This window comes from Zingiber officinale, chromosome 2B, assembly GCF_018446385.1.
Source record: "Zingiber officinale cultivar Zhangliang chromosome 2B, Zo_v1.1, whole genome shotgun sequence".
Classification (NCBI taxonomy): Eukaryota; Viridiplantae; Streptophyta; class Magnoliopsida; order Zingiberales; family Zingiberaceae; genus Zingiber; species Zingiber officinale.
The window spans coordinates 110897146-110912933 of NC_055989.1; the positions used below are offsets into that span (position 1 = coordinate 110897146).

Sequence of the window (15788 nt, forward strand, 5' to 3'; positions counted from 1 at the left end):
CTCAGACTCAGTCTAGGCTCTTGGACCCAAAAATCATCCACAAGCTGACGTGGAGCGCGTCGATTGACTGAGTCACGTGGTCTAGGCGCCCAGAATGGACCTATTTAAAGGCCTTCGACCCGGAGCTTCAAAACAACAATTGTGATAAGTTTCCTTCTTGCTCAGTGCTCCGAAAAAGTTCCTATGAAGTATAAAGCTCCTCTGACAACCGACGACTCAAATTTTCATATTTTCCTTGTTGTCGGTAATCTTGTCTTTTAGTTCTTGTACTTATCTTGTAACACATTTTTGCGAACTATTAGTGGATTGTCCAACGAAAATGTTCAACGAGTGCAGACTTTGGAGTAGGAGTCGTCGAAGGCTCCGAACCAAGTAAAATCAACTTGTGTTAGCGTTGTTTGTTTCTTCTATTTTCCGCTACGTAACTTAGTTTTAATTCGAATTTTTCAACGATCACTTTTCACCCCCCCCCCCCTCTAGCTTTCTTTTCAATCCTTTAGTCTCGGGCACCTCCATCAGGCTGACATCGCGTCCCCTCAGTAAAACTCTATCTGACAACTATTATCCTAATCTAGGTGCTTAGACCGCTCCCGAACGTCTGGACGCTGACGTGTGTCGGTCAACCATAGCGTGCCAACTCATCTACTATAGTGGTTGCGTTCAGGCCCATCTAGGAGCCTAGGCCCACTCTGAGCGCCTGGACCTTCGGGCGCCTGACCTGTTCCTAGCGCTTGGAAGCACTTTTTTAACCAACTTTCAGATTTCGATTTTCCTAAATCATAGAACTAGAAAGACAAGCCTGATATAATCATAATGATCAGGACAATCTCAACACTATCTGGTTCTGACTTGGGATTTTCCTAAAATCCTAGATCAAACCGACTCCTACTGTTCACTCAATGGGAGACGTGTCCTCACCTACTCTCAAGAAGAGATTACCTTTTGCCAAATATCTGTTTGGACTTTTGCTCAGCATTTGACATTGACCTCTGTGACTTCGGCTAAACGTCCGATCCTTGACTTGCATAGACTTCCGCCTGGTGTACATAACCCCCAAGACTTCTACTTGATGTCCTTGATCTGCCAAGTCTTCTGCTCAATCCACCCGACTAGGATTTCGTGCCAATATCTTAACTAGGACTTCGTGTCAAATCCTCTCGACCATGACTTCGTGGTCAATCCCTTGACCAGGACTTTATGGTCAATCCCTTGACCATGACTTCATGCATAATCCCTTGACCAAGATTTCATTGTCTAACCTCAACTAGGCCTTGCCTATACACTCAGGTAAGCTTGTTAGATCACAACACATCTTAACTTTGAACTCTTTGCCATTATCAAAATTAAGTTTGATTAGCTAGTACTTCCAACATCAACACTAGGCGCCTAGAAAGATCTATAAAAGAAGAGTTGGACCAACACCTCAATCATTATTTTTCCTACGACTTTCGTACTCGTATACTGCTCCGTAACCTTCATTATGACGCTCAAATGCTACTCCAACAACCAACACCAAAGTTTCTATTCATATAAGTTGTCAGTAACATTTGTATTTGCATTGTATTCGAAATTCTTTTATAATCATTGTATTTTTAGTGAATTGTCGAATGAAAGCGATCAACAATCACGAGCCTTGGACTAGCAGTCGTCGGGCTGTGAACCAAGTAAAAAAGAAGGGTGTTAGCCTCGTGCTTGTTCTCTTTACTTTATTTTTTGCTGTGTTATCTCTCACGTTTCTTTGAAAACGTGAAAAAAATACACACGCTATTCACACACCCCTCTACGCTTTTCTTCGATCCTATAAATTTATTTTTTTTCAAAACTTTAGACCATCACTAGGGAAGTCGGAAATAGTAATAGATGATATATTTGGACTCCTTGTAATCCCATAAATTCACAAGACCTGAAAATAGATGCAATCTGAGCCTCTAGGTCGATCAGTAGATTTTGACCTTAGATTGTATGAATTTCAAGTCCCTGTGAGTTTATGAGATTGCATGGAGTTAAAATAGACTCTCAATTATTATTTTCAACTTTCCTAGTAGTGGTTCAGAGGTTTTTTAAAAAAATAAAATTTCTTTTTCTTATTTTCTCATATGCTAGGCCTAATATCCCTATATTATGGCCAACGTGGTTCTAATATACTCTCATATCAAAATCAAGTAGAAAAGAAAATTTAGAGAGCGTTTGATTCTCCCTATTTTCATTTTCATTTTTTGAAAAATGCGTATTTTCTGGAAAATAGAAAATGACTTTTAAACATTCTCTACTTTTCTATAAAATGCTATCTATTTTTTTAGAAAACAGATATAGAAAATACAAACCAAACACTATTTTTTAAAAAGCGCGCGTTTTCTAAAAAATAGAAATGAAAAATATGTAAACCAAACACTCCCTTAGTTTTTTTCAAAACTTCTGGACCACCACTCAAAAAGCTAAAGTTAGTAATGAAAAACATATTTGGACTTTTTGCAACCTTAGAAATTCAGAGGATCTGAAATAAGTGCAATCTGAGGTCTTTTGACAATTAGTAGATTTTGGTCAAATTTTACTAATATATCTAAAGACGTTACATCTATTTTAGATTCTATAGATTTTTTGGATTATAAGATTATTATTTTCGGCTATATGGTCCGATGTTTTAAAAAAATATAAATATTCTAAAATTATTTTATTTATACTCCTTTATCCAAATAGAGCGTTAGAAAACTATGTGCAACCATTATCAATTATCGAATTTTTGACAAAAGATGAATACATTTACTCCTATTAATTCGTCCTAGAATCAACACGAAAAAAATAATTACGATAACTGAGAAGACAAATAACAGATAAAATGAATTTACATGTAGTAATGGAATTTACACCCCATTAATCTTGAGATTCAATCACAAGATCTTATCTTACTAGCTCAATTAGTTAAACCCGTGGGGCATCAATTGCCGAATTTGCTTGGACATTGGGAGGAAAAGGAACGACGCGACTGAGTCGGCTCAGTAACTCGTTCTTAAATTACGAAATGGAACTCGTTCGAGTCAACTCGGACATCCGCCTTTAAAATACTCTTTAGCGAATAAACCCTAATCCTAATCCTCTGATAGGTCGGTTCGACATGGAGAAGACGCTAGCTAAGAAGCGTAAGCTCGCGCTTGAGCAGCAGCAGTTGCAGCTGGCTTTGCCCACCGGCAACTACGTCGCGGATCAGGATGATCCCGTTCCTTTTGATGGTGGCGATAAGGAATCCATTGTCTCCACCTCTTCGCCTGATCAGATTTGCAGCCTTCTTATGCCTTTCGACAAGGATCAGCTCATCGGCTTCCTCATCGATGCTATCGCCGACGATGCGTCTTTCCTCGCCAACATCTGCGCCGTGGCTGACCAGAACGTCTCCCACCGCAATGTCTTCGTCCATGGAATCGGCTGGGACACCACCCGCGAGACCCTGATACATGCCTTTGAGCCATTTGGCGCCGTCGAGGACTGCAATGTAGTCGTAGATAAGACCACCGGCCGTTGCAAGGGCTATGCCTTCGTCCTCTTTCGCACCCGTGCCGGAGCCATCAATGCCCTCAAGGAACCCGAGAAGAAGATAAAGAACCGCCTAACCCATTGCCAGCTCGCGTCCATCGGCCCTCCCGCTGCTTCCAGCGGAGGGGACACTTCCGGGCGGAAGGTTTACATCAGCAACGTCCACACGGACGCCGCTCCTGATAAGCTCAAGGCGTTCTTCTCCCAGTTCGGGGAGATTGAGACGGGCCCTTTTGGCTTTGATATGATCACAGGTAAATCGAGGGGATACGCCATCTTTGTTTATAAAACCCTTGAAGGGGCGAGGAGAGCACTCGAGGAACCACACAAGGTATTTGAGGGTCACCAGCTGCACTGTCGACTGGCTATCGAGCATGGACAGCAGAAGGGAAAGGCACCGGCTTTAGCTCTCAATCCCACAGTTGCTTCTTCTGCTCCGGCTGCAACGCCGCAATCTGTACTGGCAGCCGTGGCTGCTGCACAGAACATTGCTCTGTACAACCAGAACCCTGCAGCATACAGTTTTCTTCTAGGACAAAACCCAATTTTAGCTGCCGCTGTACTTAATCCGACAGTTGCTGCTGCTGCTGCTCAGAATCCCACAGTTGGTTTGCTTGCATCTCAGAGTCAACAGATAGGAGTAGCAACAACGGGGAGCGGAGCCTCTTCATTTGTGGGTGATTACAATTCTCAAGCGTTGGCAGATCTTCAGGTTTTACAATCATATAAAGCCTTGATGTTTGGGCAGGCATCATCCATGGGTCCTAGCAACTCGTCTGGAGGATTTTCTTGACACTTATGGTACGACATTTCTTTGATGATTGAAATCATTTTGACATACCGACACCATATCATGTTTTCCTATCCATTTTTTTAATGTTTTGGCAATTATCATTATGTTGGGAAACATTCATTTTAATTTACCTCTATATATTTCATCCTGTTAGGAGCACAATGGCATTTCATAATCTTATGTAACATTCATGAGTGTAAACCAAGACGAACATAATAACATGTAGAATAAAGCAAATCTTTTGTATTAAATATTTGGCTATGATATTGGCAATTTCATCCTCGACAATTTCTTCTGTTACCTCGATTGTCATGAATTACTAAGCATTCATTGCTATAGATCCTTACTATATACTTATATCTATGTAGCTTTTCAATTAAGTTCAAGTTTCGTCCTTAATATTTTAACATCCAACTTCTATTGGCTGTTTTGGAACCTAACAATCTTCACATCCTTCTGATGGCTAATCTTTTTTCATGATTGCTAATTTTTAATGAGAATGAAACAATTGTTTTGGTACTGTTGTCGTTGTCACTCTCTTTATTTGACTCCTAGATCTATATATTTTTGTTAGTTCTATAATTTAGGGAAGTTAGCATGCTCCCACCTAGTAGAGCCGAAAAAGAGAGCTGTGTTTTTTTTCAGCATAACCTCCTCCACTTGCACGAACTATTTCCCACATTTACTTGTTTGTGCTTGTTATAGTCTTGCTAAAGCATATGCTGGTTAGAGAAATAATTTTCTAATTGCATCAAACGCATAAAAATCACCATTGGCAAGTTAGGATGTAGTCTTATTTAACCAGTTTTAGTAATTGGTTAGCTAGATTACTATGTAGGACACAGATATGTTAGTGACTTACCATAGTTGTATATTTTTATGTTTATCTTCTCCAGCTAATGCTACTCTCTCCCCTCTCCCTAGTGGGGATGGGATGGTTCAGTTTGTCAATTTGGTAGAAGATTTTCAGATGCAACTGGGTTGATGAGTGTGATAATTTCCAAGTAGGAAATGAACCAAAAGTGAAACCAATAAGCTTTCAAACTGAATCAAACAAATCAATTTGGTCAGTTTAAACTGTAAAACCCTACTACATCTCCCTCTCACCTCCTCTTTATCCTGTATTGTTACTATGCATTATCAAATGATATCAGCATAAAATTTATCCTCGCTTCCCTCTAGCATATTTGCCTATTATCTAACTGGCCTATCTGCTTCATGCCTAGAGCCTTGCCGGCGACCTTATTTTGTAATTTTGAGTTCATTTGGTCCATTGAAATTTTTTTAAGATCAATATTTCTTGATGGGATATTTCATATTGGGCAAGCAAAGAAAGAAGTGAGAGGAGAGGCACCTGCTGTGAAAAATTGAAACCCAAGAATGCCATTTGGGAATTATGAGTATTCTGTTTTGAATTCTTTTGATGTTGAAGATGGCTGCACATTAACAACTAAACTAAATTATCGCAGCTTGCACAATGCCACAACAGGATCTTAGAATTGTTATTCATTGGTACGAAAACCATTTATGTCAAATCTTGGTGTTAACATCTACGAGACCTTTCTTTGCAGATGCAAGGAGAAATATCCACCAGAGAGGTTCAACATTTACAAAATTTCCACTGGTGTCTTCATGGCTGATGTTATTTTGAATGTCTTTTGGTTGAACATTGGTGCCTTTAGTTCTGTGAAACTTGAGTTTTCTTATTTTCCAGTATCGCTCAACTATTTTGTTTTTTCTACAACTGATATTTAAGCATTTGCCAGACAGTATTCTATCTTGAAATTGCTAATGCTATATTTTGTTTTTAAATTTTCCTATATATTTTTTATTGTGACATAAAATTTTTCTTATACTTTTTAGATGTTTTGTTGGAGTTAAATTGTCATGATGATATAGCTGATTTTTCATATTATTTATTTTAAATTTCTGATTGATATAAACCCAGCTATTATTTATCAATATGTGTTACATTTCTTTTGATGTTAATTATTTTTAGATTTTGCTGAATTAACTCAACTTTTTTTAATGTGTTTGCTAAAGCTGATGTATTTGCTAGTAGGTTAAAATTTAAATTTGTTGCACTGATAAGCAAGCCTGAACATGTTGATTAAGTAGGAAAATGAAAAGTTTAAGATTTTTGGAGTGATTTCTTGCTTTCAACTTTGATGAGTTAAAATTGTGGAAATCTCCATTTTGATGGTGGTGTAGTTTGAATTGTAATACAACTTTAGCGATACAATATTTTTTTGTAAGCTTTTCATTTTTCTATCATTTGAATTGGATCTTGTGTTATGATCCCAACTAGTTTTGAATGCTGGAAATAACATTGTAATGAAAATTTGTTAAGTATGCAACTTTCCCTATCGTGATTTCCTTGGTTGCTTTTATGAAATGCATAATTATTTTTTTTAATATTGAAAGATTTTGTATAGTAGAATCGTTGTTTAAAAACTTGTGTATTGATTGTTGCCGTGCTGCAAATTCCTGCTAGTTGTTGGTTTTCATTTAAATATAATATTTAAGTACATCACATGGTCTTCTATCTTTTTATTTATCGTAACATTTTATTGCAACGAAAACAATGGTCCATGTTCTAAATGCTGCTCCTTTTTTTTTATTTTTTTAAAACTAATTTAGAACTTAATAAGTATCAATCGACTATAAAATGTGATAATTAAATCAAAAGACATTTCAATATTTTTTTATAAAAATTATCAAATGGCTCATTATATTCGTACTGTTACAGTTGTGTAGTAACAACTAATATAGTATCTAGTAGCTATCAAAAATTTTAAAGTGATTTTGTACGAGTTAAAATAAAAAATATTTTGATATTCTACGTATAATAATTTTGATTAGAGTGCAATACTATTGTATCACATAGATATTATATATTGTAGTAGTTCATCATACATGCTGCAGTAATTAATCGTAAGTATTATAATAACTAAAAGTAAAAATATTTTTAAATAAAAAAATGATAAAACGTCTATTGGACGATTTTTATTAAAAAGAAGTTCATTTCATCATTCTTTGAACGGCAATTTATCAAAGGGCGCACTTGAAAATCTGAATTTACCAAAAGACATACACTACTTTGGTATTTACCAAAGAACGTATTTTTTAAAAGCATTTCCTATTTTACCCTCATGATAATTTGACTTTTTCTATTATTTTTCTTTTCTTCATTATATTTATTTGACTTCTCTCTTTCCTCTATCGGCAGAATATAGGAATAATGTTAGTCAATCTTTAATCACATTTTAATACATTTGAAAAAGCCAAAATAAATAATGGACATCATATTTGGACTCCTTGCAATTTCAGAAATCCACAGGAACTTAAATGGGTTCAATCGGAGCTTTCTAGGTCGATCAGTGGGTTTCGGTCAAAACCCACTGATGGACCTAGAGAGCTCCGATTGCACTCATTTCAGTTTCTACGGATTTCTAAAATTACAAGGAGTTCAAATATGGTGTACATTATTTATTTTGACTTTTTATAGATGTTAACAAGCAAAATCAAAGAATCGACATAAAAGCCCACGTTGGGCCTTATATGGGCCTGATATCATTCCGTATCAGGCCCACGTTGGGCCTGATTTGAGTCCATATCAGACCCAATGTGGGTTTTTTTTGCCGATTCTTTGATTTTGCTTGTTAATATCTATAAAAAGTCAAAATAAATAATGGACACCATATTTGAACTCCTTGCAATTTTAGAAACTCATAGAAACTGAAATGGGTGCAATCGGAGCTCTCTAGGTCCATCATTGGGTTTTGACCGAAACTCACTGATCGATCTAGAAAGCTCCGATTGCACCCATTTCAGTTTCTATGAATTTCTAAAATTACAAGTAGTGAAAATATGGTGTCCATTATTATTTTTGGCACTCCTAGTGGTGGACCAGCGGTTTTGAAAAACCCTAAATCTCTCCTTCTTTTTTTTTCCTTTTTTTTGTTTAGGCATGATATGAAGAGATATCATGCCCACGTTGGGCCTGATATCTCTTCATATCAGGCCCAATGTGGGCCTGATATTTCCCCATATCATGCCCAATGTGGGCCTGATATGGGAGATATCAGGCCTAGATACAACAAAATTAGAGTTTTCAAAACCTTTGGTCCACCACTAGGAGTGCCAAAAATAATAATGGGCACCATATTTTAACTCCTTGCAATTTTAGAAATTCATAGAAACTGAAATGGGTGCAATCGAAGCTTTCTAGGTCGATCAGTGGGTTTCGGTCAAAACCTACCGATGGACCTAGAGAGCTCCGATTGCACCCATTTCAGTTTCTATGGATTTCTAAAATTGCAAGGAGTTCAAATATGATGTCCATTATTTATTTTGGCTTTTTATAGATGTTAACAAGCAAAATCAAAGAATCGACATAAAAGCCCACGTTGGGCCTGATACGTTGGGCCCGATATCATTCCATATCAGGCCCAACGTGGGCCTGATGTTATTCCATATCAGGCCCACGTTGGCCCTGATTTGAGTCTATATCAGGCCCAATGTGGGCTTTTATCCGATTTTTGATTTTAATAACTATAAAAGTCAAAATAAATAATGGACATCATATTTGAACTCCTTGCAAATTAGAAATCCATAGAAATTGAGTGCACGAACTCTCTAGGTCCATCGGTGGGTTTTGAAAGCCACCGATCGATCTAAAGCTCCGATGCACCCATTTCGATTTCTAAAATTATAAGGAGTGAAAATATGGTGTCCATTATTTTTTATTGCTGAGGTTTTGAAAATCCTAAATCTCTCTTTATTTCTTTTATTTTTTATTTTTGTTGTTACTAGGCTTGATATCTCTCATATCCCAACACGGGCATGATATCTCTTCATATCAAGCCTAAACAAAAAAAGGAAAAAAAAGAAGAGAGATTTAGGGTTTTCAAACCCTCTGTGCCAAAAAAATAATGGACACCATATTTTCACTCCTTGTAATTTTAGAAATTATAGAAGCGAAATGGGTGCGATCGACTTTAGATCGATCGATTCGGTCAAAACCCGATGGACCTGAGAGTTCCGATGCACCCATTTCGTTCTATGGATTTCTAAAATCGCAAGGAGTTCAAATATGGTGTCCATTATTTATTTTGACTTTATATATATGTTAACAAGCAAAAATCAAAGAATCGGTAAAGCCACATTGGGCCTGATATAGACTCAAATCAGGCCCAACGTGGGCCCGATATGGAATGATATCAGCCCACGTTGAGCCCGATATGATTCCATATCCGCCCAACGTGGCTTTTACCGATTCATTTACAAAAAAAGTCAAAACATATATGGGGATAGAACTAAATCAATTATTTGGATTAATTTTAGATCTGAATTTATAACTCAGATTCGATTAGTTTTGTACCTGATCTAACTTTATATTATTTGCATCTATATTATATCTAATTAAGATTATAGGAGTTTCGAAAATATGTTATCATAAATTTATTTTATTTTTTCTGGACCAGAGGTTTTGAAAACCCTAAATCTCTCTTTATTTCTTTTTTTTTATTTTTTGTTGTATCTAGGCCTGATATCTCCCATATCAGGCCCACATTGGGCCTGATATGGGGAGATATCAGGCCCACATTGGGCCTGATATGAAGAGATATCAGGCCCAACGTGGGCATGATATCTCTTCATATCATGTCTAAACAAAAAAAAAAGGAAAAAAAAAAGAAGAGAGATTTAGGGTTTTTCAAAACCTCTGGTCCACCACTAGGAGTGCCAAAAATAATAATGGACACCATATTTTCACTACTTGTAATTTTAGAAATTCATAGAAACTGAAATGGGTGCAATCGGAGCTTTCTAGATCGATCAGTGAGTTTCGGTCAAAACCCACTGATGGACCTAGAGAGCTCCGATTGCACCCATTTCAGTTTCTATGGATTTCTAAAATTGCAAGGAGTTCAAATATGGTGTCCATTATTTATTTTGACTTTTTATAGATATTAACAAGCAAAATCAAAGAATCGGCAAAAAAGCCCACATTGGGCCTGATATGGACTCAAATCATGCCCAACGTGGGCCTGATATGAAATAATATCAGGCCCATATCAGGCCCAACGTGGGATTTTATGCCGATTCTTTGATTTTGCTTGTTAACATCTATAAAAAGCTAAAATAAATAATGTACACCATATTTGAACTCCTTGTAATTTTAGAAATCCATAGAAACTGAAATGAGTGCAATCAGAGCTCTCTAGGTCCATCAGTGGGTTTTGACCGAAACCCACTGATCGGCCTAGAATGCTCCGATTGCACCCATTTAAGTTCCTGTGGATTTCTAAAATTGCAAGGAGTCCAAATATGGTGTCCATTATTTATTTTGGCTTCTTCAAATGTATTAAAATGTGATTAAAGATTGACTAATGTTATTCCTATATTCCGCCGACAGAGGAGAGAGAGAAGTCAGAGAAATATAATGAAGAAAAGAAAAATAATAGAAAAAGTCAAATTATCATGAGGGTAAAATAGGAAATGCTTTTAAAAAAGTGCGCTCTTTGGTAAATATCAAAGTAGTGTACGCCTTTTGGTAAATTCAGATTTTCAAGTGCGCCCTTTGGTAAATTGCCATTTTAATGTGTGTTTTTTAGAGGGCTTTCTCAATCAATTAGATCACCATATTTAACATAATTTTTACATTAAAATAGTACAATTTCAACATCAAATACTATTTCAACTTCAATCCATTCACATATCATATCACACAAAAAAAAATTCTTTAAAATATTTTATTTTTCATATTCATAATGTAATTATCAACCTGCATTTAAATTTATTAATATATTTATATGATAATCATTATATTTAAAAATAATACATCATTATTTTGTATGTTAGTGTAATGGATAATGTATTTTATATTTATGCATATAAATTTTTTTAATATTTGATTATATTTTTTATGAATTAGTGATATAATTTATAAATATAATTATAATTAAAATATATTAAAGAAATTAAAAATAATAATTTAATAAATTAAATTTTACAAATATGCATAATAAAATTTAAATATTCTACTAAATATACTTCATTTAAATTTATCATAAATAATAATTACATTTAATTACATTAAAATATGCTATAAAGTAAAGACAAAAAAATAATAATTACAAACTAATTATGTTTGATTTTATTAATTATATAATAAAATTTAAAAATAAAAATCCTCTCCCATACTAAATATGGTGATGTGAATAATACAATACTAAAGATGATGTTTATTATTCACCACAACATATTTGATGTTAAATTAATGTATGAATTAGAGCATTTTAGTGTTAATTTTATACTAAATTTAGTATTTTGATAATGGATTAAAGATGCTCTTAGGAATTAATGTAGTCCTGGACTATAGTGTCGCAGTAAGATATCTAAGTTATCACTCAAGTGTTCTCGATTTGTTCCCTAATTATAACGTATTTGTAGAAATTTTTTCTCTAAATAGGAAGGACAATCAAAAGATGTTGTGTTTTTAGGTTGGTCATCGTGCACACTTCTTGATTTATTCTGATGATCAATAAATAAATACCTTGATGGACCTAAAAATAATTAATACGATTAATTATATTTATCTTAATTTTTTTTCTTAGGAATGAATATATATAGTGGCGAGAGGTATGACACTTTCCTAAACAATCAATATTCGATTCACAGGCAAGGCACAGGATGCTCAAACTACTCGTTGTCAAGGACCATGTCGTGTTTTCTAGATATAGATGGATGAAATATAAGATTGGATTTGCCCATCTCAATATTAGCAACGTATATGTCCTTGAAATTATGGTGCTGTCAAAAGAAGGTTACAATTTAATTTTCAACTATAATATATTTATAGAATTTTTTTTTATTAAGTGAGAGATATAATTAAAGAATATTAAATTTTTAGATCGCCCATTATAAATATTTTTTAATTTTATTTTGAGAATATTTATAGAATGAAATCAATCATTCCAAATTTAACAATTCTTACCATCATTATTGAAGACTATATCTGAATTTTTTTTCTCAAAAAAAAAAACATATATACACAAGAGCTTCTGCATACGAAGTAACTTTACCCGAAACTTTGCCGGGTGTCGCGGCCTAATTGCCCACGCACGTGATCCACCGACGCCAGCTGCAGACCGCGTCCTCTACTAATTACACGGATCCCGTAACCGGACTCAGCTCACCGCCTACTGGGAAACAGGCTTTAACTCTAGGAAGGAATCAGCATTTGGTCGTTACGGCGAGCTGTATTGCTAACGCGAGTGACGAGATCCAATATTACGGCTATAACTCTGAGGCTACTATCACTCGTCTCCTTCGACGTCCGTTTATCTCTTCGATCTCCATCACTACCACGAATCCATGATCATGGCAAGGCATCTCATCTCGGGGGCCATCGCCGTTCTGGCGGTGGTGTGCATCCTCCCGGCGATCGCTCTCGCCGCTCGTGACATCGCTGCCGCTAAGAAGCCGTTCGTCGTCCAGGGCCGCGTCTTCTGCGACACTTGCCAAGCCGGGTTCGAGACGCCGGTGTCGACCTACATCCAAGGTGAGCGTTTACTTTCCCCCTCAATGCGCTCTAGAGTGCTCCACCTTTTCTTCTTAATGGATTTTAGGGCATCAGATCATGTCTTAGTCCGGATCTGCATGTGTATGGTTAGTTGATTTGACGATTATAGGGATTGCCTTTAAATGTGGGTTCTTGTTCGGCAGATCAGGGGATGTAGTTGCGAGAAATTCTGAAATCACTTCATTTTCGTTCGGTTTGATTGCTTGCTCCATAGATCTAGTGAAAAAGAAACATAGTTACAAACATTTGCATTTTTTTTTCTCTGACAAATTGACCGATGTCGACTATTATTATAAATTGTTTGCGTAGCACGGTCAGAATGGCGGAAATGGTGCTGTCCGGTGATTTAGGGTTTGAAAATTAAGGACAAATCTACTTAGTTTATTATATGAGGTAAAATATTGTATTTACACTAAATGAAGACATCACAGGGTGCATGCCAGGGAAACTATCGCCTGGTATTGAAATTGGAAAGGGATCTAGCTCAAGTTAGAAAGAACTAAATGCCCTCTTGTCAACATCTAAGCTACTAAGCGTCAAAATATGAAGGAGATTACACGCTACTTTTTTTTTTCATGTCTGTGGTTTTGAAGATAATGCAACTGTAGTCATTCTATAGCTCGTTCGGATTTGTAATTTATCTTCCACAACAGGGTAGTGTTTGCTATCATAGATCTCAGCTCTATACAAGTGAGGATCAGGTTTCTGAGCTACTATGAGGGCCTCTTTATAGGGGTTTTCTATGGAGGTCCCTTTTGGGCTACCGATCCAGCCACAATAAATATCAGGTAGTGATGTAAGAAGCCGGACCATTACAGGAGAGGAGCTGAGGAGAGCAAAGAATGAGGCACCGGATTGTATCCTAGTTGCCAAGTGAAATCTTACTTGCATTTCGGTTTTGCATCTACTTGGGTAAGAGTTGGCTAGAGTAGGTTGCTGTGAATGCAAATTGCATGATAGGGGGCAACATTTTTTGCTTGTATTAATTCGATAATGGCATCGTAGATCATTAGATGCTTGTATGGTTGTTGATGTTGTGGGCATAGAACACCTAAAGCAAAATCAGAAAAAGGAATTCATTGTTGATGTTGTTAATGTTGGGTGAGTCCCCTATTAGAAGAAATCACATTTTATGTTCTGCTTTGCTTCAAAAACCTCTCCGTTCCTAACTTGCCAATGAACATGCCTTGGAGTACTCTTATTGTTGTTGATTGATTTATTCTCAGTTTAGATGTTACAATCATGCAAAATCGTATAATTACTAAGGTTTTAACATTAGCAATGGGATTGGAAGTGAAGTGCTTTCTTGCTTTATGCTTTGCAGGCGCAAAGGTGAGGGTTGAATGCCGATCAAAAACCACTGGTGCACAGACATGCAGTTTTGATGGCACTACCGACCACACGGGTACCTACAAAATTCTAGTCGCCGATGAGCATGAGCATGAGATTTGCGAATCTACCATCGTCAGCAGCCCAGTAAGCAATTGCAAGACTGCACTCCAGGGCCGTGAGAGGGCTCGCGTCTTCCTCAGCCGCAACAATGGCATCGCTTCAGACATCCGATATGCCAATGCACTTGGATTCCAGAAAGACAGCCCCTTACCTGCTTGTGCCGCGCTGTTGAAGACCTATGAGCAAAATGAAGTCTAGATAAATTACTGATTTATCTCTAAGCTATTTCATTTTTCAAGTACTAATGCTGCATTAGCCCGGTTCTCGAACTCTATTAAATATGGCATGCACTGCTTGTCTAATGTCTTTTATTTTATGAAGAATCTATAAAGAATGCTTTTGCTATCTGCCTTCTTTTCTTTTCTAATGGTTGATTTTAAGGTTTCTATAGCTTTGTCAATTTCTTTGTTTTTCACTCAGCATGTCAATTGAATCCAACAAAACCGTGCGTACTTATCAGCTTTCGGAATGCACAAGACCAACGGATTCAATTTGCCATGTCTTGCAAACTGATATAGAAATTTGATTAAGGAAAGTTGTCAGTGCAACACTAAAATTATTATCTATGATTTAAAAATCATGTTGTGAAAATAGTCTTTTATAAAATGTAAAGTAAGGTGGTGTATAATTGGCATCCCCCCATTTTTTTTTTTTTAGGACTCCTGCAGAAATTTTGTTGGATATTTTTCTTAAAGAGTAATATGGGTATATTAATTTTTGATGTTAAAATCTAACAGACTCGGTTAGTCATCTTAACAATGAGTTAATGCTTCTAATCGGTGAAGCTCAGTATGATGATGTGGGACATTGTTCCATTTATATTTTTGACATCCTTTTTCGATTATCGAAATATTCCTTCGAGTATGAGACATATCCTTCGTGGTATTGTCGTTATCGACCTAATCTCGTCGGTCGTTGAGTTATCGTTTCGAATATTGACACAACCCTTTTGAATAAAGTTATCATTAAGGATAAAAGTATTAAGGTGGAGATAAAGACTATGTCTTCTTTCTTAAAATGATATTGCCTTACCTAGATGTTTACGATTTATTGACAATCATCTCCTAAGATACAACGAATTGCGTCTTGAAATAGGATCATTCCAAATTTCGAGTCCCGTAGAGAGAGGAGAGAGAAGAGAATTCAAGAGAAGAATTCATAACTTGAGAATTAAGTATGTTGAGTGAAAGGAATGATGTTTATTTTATAGAATGAAGGATTACTTCTTAGAGGTAAAAGATTTTTTTCAAGAGTTGAAAGAATATGAAAGATATGTTTTCCCTTAAATAAGTTTGGTTATGAGTGAGTTCGATTTATTAAAGTTCATAAATAATTTTTTAAAATAATTTACGATAAAAATCAAAAGAGAGTTTTTTTGTTCGTATCTTTAAAAACTTCTTTATCATTAAATCAATGCCCCATAGTACC

General features: G+C 36.0%; 2 protein-coding genes across 2 annotated transcripts; both read left to right on the plus strand.

The window, feature by feature from the left end:
- Positions 1 to 3072: 3072 nt before the first annotated feature.
- On the plus strand, positions 3073 to 6139 carry LOC122046793 (UBP1-associated protein 2A-like). The gene is made up of 2 exons (XM_042607668.1): positions 3073 to 4329; positions 5893 to 6139. The coding sequence occupies exon 1, from the start codon at positions 3113 to 3115 to the stop codon at positions 4319 to 4321; it is 1209 nt and encodes a 402-aa protein (XP_042463602.1). The 5' UTR covers positions 3073 to 3112; the 3' UTR covers positions 4322 to 4329; positions 5893 to 6139.
- A 6484-nt stretch (positions 6140 to 12623) lies between these two features.
- LOC122046794 (pollen-specific protein C13-like) lies at positions 12624 to 14707 on the plus strand. Its single transcript, XM_042607670.1, has 2 exons — positions 12624 to 12887; positions 14233 to 14707. Exons 1-2 carry the CDS (start codon positions 12701 to 12703, stop codon positions 14556 to 14558), a joined length of 513 nt encoding a protein of 170 aa, XP_042463604.1. The 5' UTR covers positions 12624 to 12700; the 3' UTR covers positions 14559 to 14707.
- The last annotated feature ends 1081 nt before the right edge of the window (positions 14708 to 15788 follow it).